This window comes from Lycorma delicatula, chromosome 1 (assembly GCF_047948215.1).
Source record: "Lycorma delicatula isolate Av1 chromosome 1, ASM4794821v1, whole genome shotgun sequence".
Lineage (NCBI taxonomy): Eukaryota > Metazoa > Arthropoda > Insecta > Hemiptera > Fulgoridae > Lycorma > Lycorma delicatula.
Genome location: NC_134455.1, coordinates 206,105,748 through 206,121,109, shown reverse-complemented (window position 1 = coordinate 206,121,109; position 15,362 = coordinate 206,105,748). Strand labels below are relative to the sequence as shown.

General features: G+C 28.1%; 1 protein-coding gene across 1 annotated transcript in view; it reads left to right on the top strand.

Moving 5' to 3' along the window:
* LOC142317747 (uncharacterized) overlaps positions 1-8,379 on the top strand; it is a 507,996-nt gene extending 499,617 nt beyond the window's left edge. The window contains exons 14-15 of the mRNA XM_075354295.1: positions 3,222-3,480; positions 8,302-8,379. Of these exons, the coding sequence (XP_075210410.1) occupies positions 3,222-3,480; positions 8,302-8,379 (337 nt within the window). The remainder of the gene's footprint in view (positions 1-3,221; positions 3,481-8,301) is intronic.
* Positions 8,380-15,362: the final 6,983 nt, after the last annotated feature.

The window sequence follows — 15,362 nt, the reverse complement described above, 5'->3', positions numbered from 1 at the left end:
TTATATATATATATGTGTTTTTTTTTAACAATTGTTTTCTCTTTCCTTCAGGGATTGTAATGTTAAAAATATGTAATACCATATTTACATTTCTCAAAAATTAAACATAGTAATTTACTTTTAATTTTTGTGACCATTTGCCATTATAGTACATAGGATTTTATCAAAAGTAATTACGACTTCTTTTTAAAATAGCTATTCGAGAATTAAAATTATAAAATTGTTTCAAGCTGTTATATATAAATGACAGATTTTGTGCTATTTTTTAAAACTATTTTAAAATAAATAAGTAAAAATAAAACACAATAAAAAAAAAACTCAAAATGCATTATTTTATAGTGAGGAAATTCTGCATGAATACAAGATGTTGTTATTTAAAGCTAACTTAAAGAAGAAAATATGAATTTAATTTAATGTACAGCATTAGTCAAATGAAATTGAATTATAAAATCTGCTAACAATGGACCAATTATATCTTTTTTTTACCTCCGGGTCCATAGTTAAGGCTGGACCTTATGCACTTTAATTTATTAATTGTACTCTAAAACAAGAATTTATTCAGCAGTATGAAACAAAACCCTAGTCAAAATTCCCTATCCTGCAGAATAGTATGACATGAACATAATTAAAACTTCAGGGTGTGATGGTTGCAGCATACATTACACTTACACCATTTCTAAATTGTGCTTGATGGTTAGTAAAATTTTCTAAAGGTAAAATTTGATACCTTTGTACGAATGAATTTTGTAATTATTAATATGGAGTTGGACAAGTGCAGTTAGGAAGTTTACATGTCTAAGCACATTAAAAAGGCAAAAAAATGATAAATTTATAATATAAAGAAAAGAAAAAATTCATTCATGTTAGGACAGCACTTATATTTTAGTTTGATTACATAAAAAAATGATATTTTAAATTTATATTGGTTGTTTTCTAAGTTCCAAATAAAAGGGATTTTTTAATTGACATGACTCACAAATAAAATAGTTTTCAATCAATAACTTAAAATACTCCTTGCAAGAATAAATAATCATTATTTGTGCATTGATTATTTTATTTGTACAGTGACTATGGTGCAAATTGCAGGTCACAGTGAACGGCTAATTATTCAGTAACATTAACATGTACAACTGGAAATGAATTCTGAAAAGCCTTTTTGACTTTGAACACAATGTTCTAGTAAAACTGTTTAGAAACAAACAACATTCTATCAAATAGCAAGGAGTAAAGATGTTTATTTATAGCACATTCAGGTACATCCTTTCCATCAGAGATGGATCCCAATTTTAGTCACAGCCAATATTTTACAGATTACATCAGAAAACTGAGAAAAATAGACGTAAAAAAATGTTATATTTCCTGTTAAATTTTATAGCTCTGTTTTATTCTCTTATATTAAAATGGCTAATTTATTCTACACAATCAGTAAGATGAAAAATTTTTAGTATCATTATGTGAAAAAGTCTAAATTCTTCTCGTTATCAATTCTTAAAAATAAAGTAAAAAAAAAAATAAATTTATCAATTTGTGAAAACAACATTAAACTTTACTGTAGAGTAATCAATGTAGAGAAAAACAATGGTAGTATATATTAAAGTATAATTCACATTGAATTACTATTTATACATAAAATAATATATAAGGGGGAACAAAGTTTAGCTTATATAAAACAAATAACTACAGATAAAGGATGTAGAAAATGGGTTGATATTAATTGGTTAGGAGAATAGAAAGTAATTGGGAAGCGCATTAGATTATTGTAATGAACAGTTACTACAAAAAAATCAAATTCTTAATCACAATTGTAATTGTACTTTTAGAATGTTGTTTGTTGAAAATAAAGTCAATGAAACTTATTTATTTGTGGTCTATATCATCTAATGACTGTATTGATTGTGACATGTACTTTGAGAAATAAATACTTACATTTAAGTCTTGGCATGTTTCTTCAAACTTGACAAATTGGGATAAAATTTAAAACCAGTTTATATTTGAAACAAATATAAGACTGTTGTTGTAACTAATTTACGGAAATAAACTTAAGAGTAAACTCTAATTAATATCTTGTTTTTAAAAAAATATAGATTAGTTAAAATTAGCACTTGGACATACTTAACTCTTTTTTTGAAATTATAATCAAAATAATTAGTTATAAGATGCTTTCTACTAATTACGTGACTGTGGGGTTGTTTACAAAATGTATGCAGCATTTTATCCCAGATTTCTGATTCAATTATCATGATGAAAATAACCTAATTTTTAAGTTAGTTTTGGTCAATGTGCCAAAAAAAAAACTTTAATAGAGGGAACAATTTTAACTTTATTTGCTTTTAATTGTGACTTAATATCATGGAAACAGTATAAGATTGAGTTTGCCACTGAAAGAAGATTTTCTTCTTTGAGTAGAGTAGAAAATGAAAACGTAACCTCATTTATTTGTACAGTTTTAATCTTGTACATGAAAATATTGTAATTCAATCAATAATAAAAATTATTTTATGATTGTTTTGAGTTCATAAATAATACATTCAAGATTATGAAGCTCATCCTTACTATATACTGGCTGCACTGAAAGATAGTAACCAACCATCTTCACTCTTGGTCATTTAATTTTTTTATTCGTTTTGGGTTGGTTATTGTTCTACTGATAAGTTCCTATATTGTTACAGTAATTCAATAATATTTACTAAGTACACTATTACATTTTTATAACAAAGATAAATTGCATATCATTTTTCCTACATCATTATACCAATTATTTTTATATTGGCATAAAAGCCTAAGTCAGTGTGAATTTTTAAACTTTAAAAATGGTTTAAAAAACAGTAATAAATAATTTGATTTATAATAATCTATTTTGATATTTAAAAGAAAACAAAATCCAGTTATCCGAGATGAACTACTGTTCATTTACTGAGTAATAAAATTTTATTTATATTTTATTGGTATAATTTATTATATTGGTAATATTTTTAACTCTCATAATTTACTTCTCCTATGAGTGCTTATATTTGTTATTTCAATAATAATTATTACTAGGGATGATTATGACGGTCATCTTCTAAAAAAATAATTAGATATAAACTGCTTTAATTTTATTATGCTTTTATTCTGCTAAACAAATTATATTTGTTTAGAAGTATTAGATGAGTATGTTCCACTTTTAACATTTTTTATATGTTTTTTGCCAGCTAAAAAAATTCAAACGTTTTTTGTTTTAGATATGGTCAAGAAGATGAAGATCGCCAATGGGACTCTGGAGGGGGCGGTGGTGGTGGGGGTGGGGGAAGGGCAACAAGTGGTGGGGTTAGGGGAAATAGTTACCAGTACTACACTAGCGCCTCTAGTGGTAGATTACGGGACCACTATGAGAATAGTATTAATAAAAGACGAACATCAAGAAGTGCCGCTAGCTCAAAGACCCAGCATTCTTCAACGAGCTACAACCACTCAATGGACCAACAAGAAGAGGATGATGAGGTGACTATTGCAATATTTTTTTCTGCAATTTTACACTGGAAACAGATCGTTCTTTACAGTAAATCCTTAGGGTAGGCTTACCGAATCTTGCTTCTTGTTTCCTTTTCAGTATGTGCCACCATGACTACTGTAAAGACAGTTTTACATGCACACTGGCTGTTTAATCAAATAAAAACCCATTCTTTAGTTCTTTCATTCAGTGACTTCAAATTTATTTCAGTTACTCATTACTCATCTAATTACTCAGAGCTTATTTTACCATCTAATCAGTGCATTATTTCATTACACAAAAATCCCAGATCTCATTGATTGAATTCATGATTCTTTATTTCACTATTCATGTTTTCTTCCATTTGTTAGTTGTGTTAAGTCAAACAATTTATAAAAATAAGCTGACCCTTTTTTTTATGTACTATTTAATTTTTATTATGATACCATAAGTCACATTTAATTTATTTTAAAATTATTTAAAACAATTAATTTAATTTATTAATTTTGATTTAAAAAATTATTTTGTTAGCCAAACCCAGTATATCCATCAAGTAATATTTGCTTCTGTAATTAAATTTGCATGTTTCAATATTGTAGGTAAAAAGGACTTATTTAAAGAGATTCCTTTAAAAGTAATAACTTATGTTTTATACAAAAAGATTCTGTGCCAACTATAAATAATAAAACAGAGCTTATGTAGTAATCTAATCAGTCCCTTCTTGCACATTATTTCATTTTACAATAAAACTGCAGATCCCACTGATTGAATTCATGATTCTCGTTTTATTATTCATGTTTTTCTTAATCCACTCAATGTTTTTACTCAGTCCAAGTTATGTTAGAATCAGTATTTTGTTTCTGAGCAAGAAAAATTTCATACCAGTGTTAATGACCCTTATTAATGGCTGCGTTTTATGTACGAGGTCTGTAAACAAAGTAATGAGACTGTTTCTGATAAATTTTTTATTTACAATCCAATTATACATGGACTCTTATCACCTTTGAAATAGTTCCTCTGGGAAGCCACGCAATGCTTCAAGCGGTTTTCCCACTCTTCATAGCAGTGTTGGAACTAAGAAACTAGAATATCCTTCAGATGGTTGGTTATAGTTTTTTATGTTTTCTATTGTTCCAAAATGGTGTGTTTTGAGGTGTTTTTTTAAAGTCAGGAACAAGAAATAGTCACAGAGACTCAAGTCAGATGAATAAATTGGTTGAGGAACTACAGGAAAGTTTTTCTTTGCCAAAAATTCATTAATTGAGAGTGCAGTTTGACAAGGTACATTGTCATGATGCAGCATCCAGTTGTCTTTGATTACTGGTCTCACACGGATAACTCTTTTCCGCAGTCTTTCAAGAATTTCTCAGTAAACATATTGATTTATAGTCTGTCCTGTAGGTAAAAACTCCTTATGGACAATGCCATTACTATGGAAGAAACAAATTAGCATGGTTTTAATTTTTGATTTGCTCATTTTTGTATTTTTGGGACGTGGTGAGTTTGAAGTGTACCTCTTCTTGATCTGATGTTTTGTTTCTAGATCTTGCTCAAATATCCAAGATTCATCACCAGTAATAATATTTTTTCAGGATGAGGATCAGTTTCAATTTGCCCTAGAAGATCGAGGTACACTTCCACGCTGTTGTTTTTCTGTTCAACAGTGAGGTTATTTGGGACCAGTTTTGCACAAGTTTTTTTTCAAGTCCAATTCATTTGTCAAAATTTTATGGATTGTGATATGGTTTGAATTCAACTGTTCTGCAGTCATTCTGACAGTTAATCGCCGGTCATACTGTATCAAGTCTCTAATTCGCTCAACATTGTCATCACTTTTTGACGTTAACGGTCTTCCAGAGCATGGATCGTTTGCAACTGATTCCCGGCCATATGAAAATGCTTTAAACCACCTAAAAACTTGGGCTCGTGACAGAGCATCATTACCGTACGCCCTTTTCAATTTTGAAAAAGTTTAAGTATCATTCTTACAGAGTTTAACACAAAACTTGATTGCACAGTGTTGTTCATAATTAGTAATCACTCATTTTTGAAATGCACAACAAAAACAGTTTCACAAAAAGTTTATTTACATCTCACATGCCAACAAAAAACTAAAAATATTAATACCTAATATAAATCAGCTGCTCGTATAATTGTTTACTAGTAACTTTACAGTGTTGCCACTTTGCCTGACAAAAAAAAATCAAGTACCATTTCTTTATTTACAGACCTCGTGTGTGTGTAGTAGTAGTAGTAGTAGTAGTAGTAGTAGTAGTATATATATCTGTGATTTTTAATATCACTGATTTATAGTTTGCTAAAAAAGGAAACTTTTTTACTTCCTTGTATGAAGGAAAAAAAGTATTGTGATCGCAACAAATTTTGGTTCCCAGATTTCAATGGAAGTATATCCACTTTGACCATCCATGAATCCATTTTGATTAGTTTTGATGTGACATCTGCATGTACGTATCTATCTTCCATAACTCAAAAATGATTAGTTGTAGGATGTTGAAATTTTGGATTTAGAACTGTTGTAACATCTCCCCATTTGACTGCAATCGACTGAGCCAAAAGTATCCAAAAAGCTGAAAATCGCTAAAAATTTGGATTTTGTACTTTTTCTTAACTGAAGTAATAAGTAATAAGTTGAGAGCCTTTCAACAATATCATAAGTGGTACATATTTTCATTGGTTCCAGAGTTGTAGCCAAATAAAATTTTAATTCATGAACTTTTTGGATCTTACAAGGGAAGGCACAGGTTCAAATCAAACTTCATCTCCTTTTGTTTTTTAATTGAAATATATTGATTTAATAATTGTCAACCCGTGATTGTAAAAAAAAAAAATTTACGCTAAATAATAATTCAATAATAACAAAAATAAAGAAAAAAAAATCAGAGGTTATCTGTGAAATAAAATTTTATGTACTTTTAAAAATGTGTAGGTGTAATTTAATAGGCATTATTATGTACATGTAATAGATTTGATGATACATCTGATTGTTTAATATTAATTGAAAATTATAATTTAGAATCTTATTATTTTTGGATTTCATAGTTTAATTTCTGTTTAATTTTATTTTATTATTCTGGAATTTCTGTTCTGTTTAATTATATCTACATTTATGTTAAGTACAGAGTGATTGAAAAGTAGATCCTTACAAGAACAACATACACACTGAGGCATACATGCCTGATCCATAATAAATTGCAAAAAATTCTTATTTTTTAGTTGATTACTCCTCTGATGTTGTCAGACAATATTTTCCCTAAGTCGGAGTTGATCATCATTTCGTTTGTTTTTTGTTGCTAATCATTTAATCGCTCTTTGGTTTGATATAATTCTTCTGATCTTAATTTATTCTTTTCTTTGGTTTTAACATTTTCTTCCTCTTTATATTTATCATCTTCTCTTAATTTTTTTTTATTCTTACCTTGTTCTTAACATTTTCTTCCCCTTCATATTCATCTTCTTTGTCATTTTTTTGAGATATATTTCTTCATATTATCTTTCTTTTTCCTGTATGATTGTTTCTTTTTCATTTTTGATTATTCGCCAAATAATCCAATACTAAAAACTGAATATTTAACACCATAAGGTTAAAATTAACATTTGTAACCAGTATACAGGAGTTCACTAAACTAAATAGTTTAATTATTATTAACTTTTATTTATATGACACACCAGAAATCTAAAACCTTTGTTAATCACCTTAAACTCACCTTACAACATAAAAAATAATACTTAATCTTTTGGTATGGCATAAAAATACTTGTGTGAAATACTGTATATACTAACATAAAAATACTAAAATCTAAACAAAAATTAATCTAAATAGAACACAAAAGAAACTGCTGCTTTAGTCTCCACTAGGAAGAAAAAGCAGGCAAATCTGCTGTGTCCATTATCTAATCTTCCTTTGAAATTCATTATTTAATTTAAAACCTAACAATTTTTTGTAGAAAATAAATAGTATAAAAATATTCAATATAATGTATATATTACGTAATATAAATGTATTAAATTCATATATTTATAGTATTAGATAGATTACAATGATAAATTAAGAAAAATGTGAGATAAAATAAATTATTTTGATAATCTAAGTTATTTTGTAACGTAATGATACTAAGTGTTGAATATCTGTGATCAAAATGGAATAGTTACATAGTACTTATTTTTCATAAAAAATAAATTTATTACTTTTACTGACTTCACAGTTCTTGTAATGGTTAGCTTGCTTGATCTTCTTTCAGATTTTTCTCTTTGATTCCAGCTAGTCTAGCATTTTTTCACAATTCATCCTCATTTTCATAAAATAATTATGATCTCTGCGATTGCCTTTTGAGTGACTAAATGAATCAATATCATTATTATTCATGTTATTATATTAATAAGAAGTCATTTTATTTTGCAATTTACAGATTTTTTCAAAAATCTATTATTGTAAGTGAATGAATTGAACTAACCCAAAGGTAATTAATTCATTTTCCTAATCGTTTTTTTAAAAGTAAAATCCCATAAATATTTAAAACAGTATTGGTTACAATGACTGCTTACCTTTATGCTTTCTAATGTGTAGGACTTTATTTAACAAGTTGTTTTGTCAAATATTGTGTATTTGTTTTATTCATAAAATTTAATAATTTTCAAGAGATTTAAGAGCTTTGTTTTTATACACTGTGTGTAAAATTTGCTTGTTGTGGTTAACATCTACATGTGTCTGTCCTGTTTCAATGAGGTAAAAAGTGATATAGTAACTTTCTTCTAAATATGTTGGCTGTTGTTTGTTTCTGTTATGTTTTTGATTTTTTCTGAATTTTACATAGTATGTGGTTCATAAGATGGGTATCATTAATAGCAGCAGCACTACCAGTGTTTGCAAGATTGAAGGCGATGTTAATTAGTAATTTAATAATTTTTTAAGTGATCAGTTTTTACTATGCTGTTTAATAAATATAACATTTAATACTTTTTAAATCTAAATAAATTCAAACCCTGAAAATAAATTTAGTGTACTTACAAAAATTGATTACATTAGTCAAATTTAGATTAAACAATAATGACGTAGCACTTCCCACTTGCTCACAGTTTCACACACAATAAAATGTATTTTCACATGCAATAAATTAAAAAAAAATAGCAATCAAGTATTATCTACCCTTCATAAAAGCTGACATAAAAAACTCTACAATAAAATATACAATGACACAATATGTTATAAAATAATAGAATATTTAAAAAAAAATTAATTTTATTTGACAGTAATATAATTCCTATCCACTTAATAAAGCAGAATTTAAAATACAAAAAAAAATTGCTACATGAAATTACTTATCAACAAAATCAATATTGTAAACGTTTCATACAACTCATCTATTGATATGAGCTAATTGTGTATAACATACCACTACAAGAAACATCAATGTATCACATAAGACACTAAAATCAAACAACACATCCACTAGAATATACAACTGAAATCATAACCTTAACTTAAGCCATAATAAAACAAAATTACATTACATCAACGAACACTACACTCAAACAGGCCTACCAATGGATTTACCCATTTGCAGTCTCTTTTTTGAAATAATTATATAGTATTTAAAAAACTGTCACATATTACACAAAAAGAAGCATGCAGACAACATATTACATTGGCATTGCTATGTTGATAGCAACATATTCTTGAGCAAAGGAAACAAGTATGTGTAATGCAATTTTATCTATTTATAAATTAATCCCAATTTAGATTTAACTGAACAATAAGACCTTAATAATGTATTCATCTCTCTTTACCTTATCATATCCAAAATACCAATTTTAACATTTTCAGAAATCCACTAAAACTGAAAATTATTCAGAAAACATTGGTTAGATGTTTTGTATAAAAATGTCAGTTCTAGAGAAATGGTTAATCCATTTAAAACAAATATACAGCTTTCTTACATATGGAATATCTCCTAATAGATATAACTTTATCAAGATTTTTTCAGAGTTGTCACAACAACTCTGAAAAACTCAATGCAGTAAAATATCTAGTTCAAAGACAGTTTAATGGTTATCCATCAATAGTTAACACCTAGAGATAGCATATTGTAGAGGTACAGAAACAAAATAAAAACACATATAATGTGAGAAAATACATAATACTAAAGTACATTAAGAAATATTAATGTAAAATTGCCAACATTTTCAGAAAAGAATTTTACTCTGTCATTTTGAAAATAACAGAAAGATACACAAGATTGTACAGAATATTAGCAAACCACAGCAGCCCAGGAGAGTGTAAATTAAGCAGCAGTGATTACATAAAGTACTACATTGGACAGACTAGACACATAATCACTTCGTCATGGAAAACATGTAGGCTTTAAACAAAACACATAAATGCCTTACTAACACTCAAAACTCATGATTTCATGACATTTTAGCAATATTAAATTTACTAATACTTACAATTTGAAAAAAAAACAACATATGCAAAAATAAAAAAATGCAACTTATATCATATGTGTCATTTTTATTATGTTCTTAAGGTTTTTCCATACCATTTAAAGATAATTTTCATTAATAACATTGCTACTGACTATAAATCCTATATGGAAGATGCTGCTAATTAGGTTGATAAGGCAGTTAGGATGAAAAAGTTCTAGTGTAATATTTCAAAATTTAAACATCTGTCTAATTAATTGGGTTTTTTCTAATGATTACACAGGTAAAAAAAAAAATAATAATAATAATGTAGAACTGAGATAAAATTAAGTGAATTAGAATGTATTTTTTATGCTGAATCTTAAATTGAAATCTGTTTTTCTTCATTGTTCTCAGATTTTTAGTTACGATCCTTTAAAATATTGAAAAACTTTTTAAATAATAGAGTACAAAAGTAATAATAATAATTAAAATTCCTACGTTTATTTAGACATTTGCATTTATCTTAATTTTATTTTGTTTCTTATTTTTCTTTTGTGTTCAGTGATGTCTTCTCTTTTTATCATCTAGCAGTATCATTCATTTCATCTGCTTTGATAATGTTGTTCCATCTGCAATATCTTGGTGGAACCTTTCTTCTTGTAGCTGATGTCATCCTAGTTTAAATGGAAAAAGTCCAAATGAGAATGTAAAAAATGAATTTTCAATGACATTCTGCAGCCTAAATTTTGGTATTCACTAAGAGTTCATTTATAAGCTGATCATAGTTTTCAGCTTTTTTATTTCTAAGCAAAACAGTAACAACATCTTTGCATGACTTCCATGGTGCTAGTTCTTTAGGATTCAGTTTGCTGCCAAATATATTTTCACAAATTAATTTTCTTATTTGTGGCCCAATGAATATTCCCTCTTTTAATTTGGCATTCCTTAATTGTGAAAAACCTCAGCTAAATATTAAAAGCCATCTCCATCTTTATCTAATGCTTTTACAAAATCCTTCATCAGGCCTAGTTTTTTGTGTAGAGGTGGTAAAATAATAAAATCTGCTTCAACAAGGGAAATATTGACAACATTTTCCTTTCGTGGGGTAAACTGATTTCTTTTTGGCCAGTCTTTTACTGCATAGTGTCTATCCATAGCCTGACTACCCCACAAACACAAGAAACACATATATTTTGTTCAAGTAACTCTAGAGACTGAGAAGAAGCCCTATTTATTACTTTCTGATCAGCAATGACTCCATGAGGGTTCATCATATTTAATAGCTTTTAAAATTTTTGACATACTTTCATATGTTTCCTTCATTTCTATAGCATGTGCTACCATTATAGAAGAAAACTTACTTGAGTTATGCAACAACACTGCCTTTAAACTTCTTTTTGATGAGTCTATAAACAAACACCAATCATAAATAACATAATCCATGTCCAGTTCAGACATTAGCCCCTTATCATCATAGTAGGAACAAATTAAACCATTTCTTATAAGTATTTTTTAAATTTTCATTTTGATTTCTGTATACTGAAATTTTAGTATCTTTGTTTTATAAATTCCATTCTTTAAGCTAGGAAAGTTTTGCATGTTGTTTTGACAAATACAAATCACGAATTAGGTTGCTCAGTTCTGCTTGTGTGATGAGTTGAGTTTCAGTATTTGATTCTTCTGGAATGTAATTAATATCTATTGAAGTTGAGAATTCATTGGCTAGAAATTTTGTTCCAAGAAGTTGGAGCAATCGGAATTGGTAAATCAATACCATGAAGTACTGGTCTTATAGCCAAATGAACATTTAGTACATAATACTGCTTTTATTGTTTGAATTGAAATCAGTAACATTTGTTAAGCAAAAATAGCAGTCATCATAGTGGATAGTAAGCTCTCTCCAAATCATAAGTACACCAAAATGCTCTTAGGTACAGCAAATCCTCTTTTTTTCCTTTTAACCACTGGGTTAGTTTAACGTAGCACTTGATGCATGCTACATGTGGAACCCAGGTTTTATCTTGGTCTTCCAAGGGACAGTCAAAATAATGTTTGTAAGTAGTTTTCAACAGATTCAATACTGGTTTTCGTTGACTTTTTGTGGTGAATTCTTTGCAAACATAATAAAAGGTATTTGAAGAATTTTTATATAAGCTCGATTTTTATTCATTGTAAAATTCAAAATTTTTGAATGAAATTAAACTAAAATATTACAAAAATACTTACTTAATTATAAAAACAATTAAGTTTTAATATATAAATACTTAATTACTTAAAATACTTCATAAAACTGTTTCACCATGTAGTGCAATAAAACATACTGTGAAATACACACACACACACACACACACACACACACACACACACACACACACACACACACACACACACACACACACACACACACACACACACACACACACACACACACACACACACACACACACACACACACACACACACACACACACACACACACACACACACACACACACACACACACACACACACACACACACACACACACACACACACACACACACACACACACACACACACACACACACACACACACACACACACACACACACACACACACACACACACACACACACACACACACACACACACACACACACACACACACGCACGCACGCACGCACGCACGCACGCACGCACACGCACACGCACACAACTTAACAAATCTTGATATTCAATAAAATAATGCTAAAAGTTGTTCTGTCATGAAAATATTTCATTAAATTTATGGCATCACATATGAAAGAATCTTTATAATATGTGTATGGTAAAACTACTACCACAACCAAAGAACACAGCAAGTCATACTAAAGAAAATTTCATCATGTTAAATTACTCATTACTTGACTCACTGACATGTCTGGCTTGACATGAAATGACATCATTCAACCGTTATGTATTAAGTACAGGTCTACAGCATGCATCAAAATATAAATCAGATGTGAATAAGCAAACATACAGATGTACTAACTTATGAACACGAATGATAGAACAAATAAATCTAAGGGGTTATAAATTAAGAACGTTACATGATTTATTTTGGAATACATATTCTGATTCAGCACATAAAATACTGTATAGAACACCTTTTTCCTTTTCAGTTCCAAATTCTATGTTGACCATTGTTATTAACTACAAATGTCTTTGTGAAACTGTATGAAGACAGTCAACCAAATTTCATTCTTTCTGCATGAACTGTAATTATTCTACAAATAACTCTTATATGCAACTCCCAAAATTTCTGTATGAAGTTAATCAATTTCTATCTAATCTTAGAAACGTCATTTCAATTACCTGGATGCTGCTATCTGGATGCTTTGTTGCTGTTTTACTGTTTAGAAATTATCAAAAATTCTCTATTTTAAATTTCTGTAGTTAATGCTATCATATTTTAAAATCCCCTCTCATTATAAAATTTCATTATATTATAAAATTTATAATTATATTATAAAATTTCATTATAAAATTTCATAATTCTTATGTAATTACAGTATAATCGAATCTACATTCCAACATCAGTACAAAATTTATTCTTATTAAAAAAATGTGCTTCCTTCCTTCGCTTAATCTGACCAGTAATACCAGTTTTTTTCTGACAATTTCTTTGCCAGAAATCTTTGATTCTGAGCTAAAAATCTTATACATATCCTTGCCAACTCAGAAAATTAGTATTGTGTCATCTGAAACTATTGACCTTTGACTGACTGACTTTACAAACAAGCCATAAATAAATAAGAGAGCAAATTGTTTTCTCCAACCAGTTTTCCAGCAATTGCTAGGTCTGGGTGTGATTATTTAATAATCTGCGTTCTTCCATTTGATCAAAGGTTAATAGGCAAATGAATTACTGCTACCGGTTTGCAGCATTTTAAGTGTAAATATACTGGTAAACATGTAATCTGGAACAGAGTCAAGTTGACCACTCCTGAGACATGTGGTTAATTGAAATCCAATACCAAAGAACACGAGCATTTAGTCTAGCATGCAAATTCATTTAAAAGCAACTACTTTTATAAGGATTCAAACCTTGAACTCTGAACTTAGAAAATCATCTGATTTTGTGATAAGTTTAATCACAAGAATAGCCCAGCAAGTTAAGTATTAATCTGTAAATGTATACAAGTTGGTTTTCCCAATTCAAAGTAAATTGAAAGTTATGAATTGAAAGTATACGATTAATAATAAGAAGATATCATCAGTTGATATTTGATATTAACTTGACAACAATGAAAATGTGATTAAATTGTTTCATATATACACAGTCGTAGGTTCATTTAGTCACTTGGAAAATAATATTAATATTGTAACAGTATATCAATAACATAAGAATTATATTTATATTGACATGTATTTAAATAAATGAGGATGCACTAGAATAGCCCAACTGTAATAAAAAATTTTATTAGATTTCTTATAATTTTTTATTAAATTTCTTGTAAGTTTATCAGTACAATATTATAACAATAATAAATATTTGCAGTAATAATGATATGTTTATTATTTTAATAAAAATAATTATTTTTGTAAAATTATGTAACTTATATTTTTAAAAAGATCACATGAATTGTGAACCACTGTCTAAAATTTACAAAATTTTGCTTTTGTCTTGTATTTATACTTTTTAGTGGAATAAAATTAAGTTTTCAAATGTTGGTGTTTTTTGTTAATTCATGATTGTGTTACAAGAAGCAAACTTTAATATGTTGCTTTATTGAAACTTAATTAAACTATCCAAACTTTAGTTGAATTATCCAGGGCATAAAAGTCATTTTTTGAGAATAACTTTACTATACTACTGGTCACTGATTATTTAATAATCTGCTCTCTTCCGTTTGAGGTTAAATACGGTTAAATAAAATTCTTTCAGGGATTCACTTGTGAAATTTTTAATGAAGCATTGTAACAGGACTCTCAAATTTTACATTCTTCAAAGATTATTTTATAATTTTACTGTAATGCTTTATTATTCCAATATTTTCTAGTTGTTGTTCTTCCAGTTGCTCTGCTTAATTGAGTATGCATTTCTTAGGGTAAATAATTTTAAAGGACTTAAGGAATAATGTTTTGTCTAACTACTGAAATTATTTTAAGGAAAATGAAACACTGTATGTAGAGTGACATATCAGACTGTTATCACTCTTATGATATACCCGTAATTTTGTACTGTCTAAATGGCTTCAAAGTTTTCTTATGCTTTATGAAATATACATATGGGAACTAAGTCATAAAACATGTCTGGTTGTATTGGCTAATGTGACAAAAAATCTGATGTGGACACCACCTGACTTCCTTGTATGCCTATTAAATTCCATATATTTTTTATATATTTACATTTTTTCACATTTTTTATTTTATTATTGAATTATTATTTATTGTAAATTTTTTTTTACAATCACAGGTTAATAATTTACTTAAGTATTTATAAATCAAT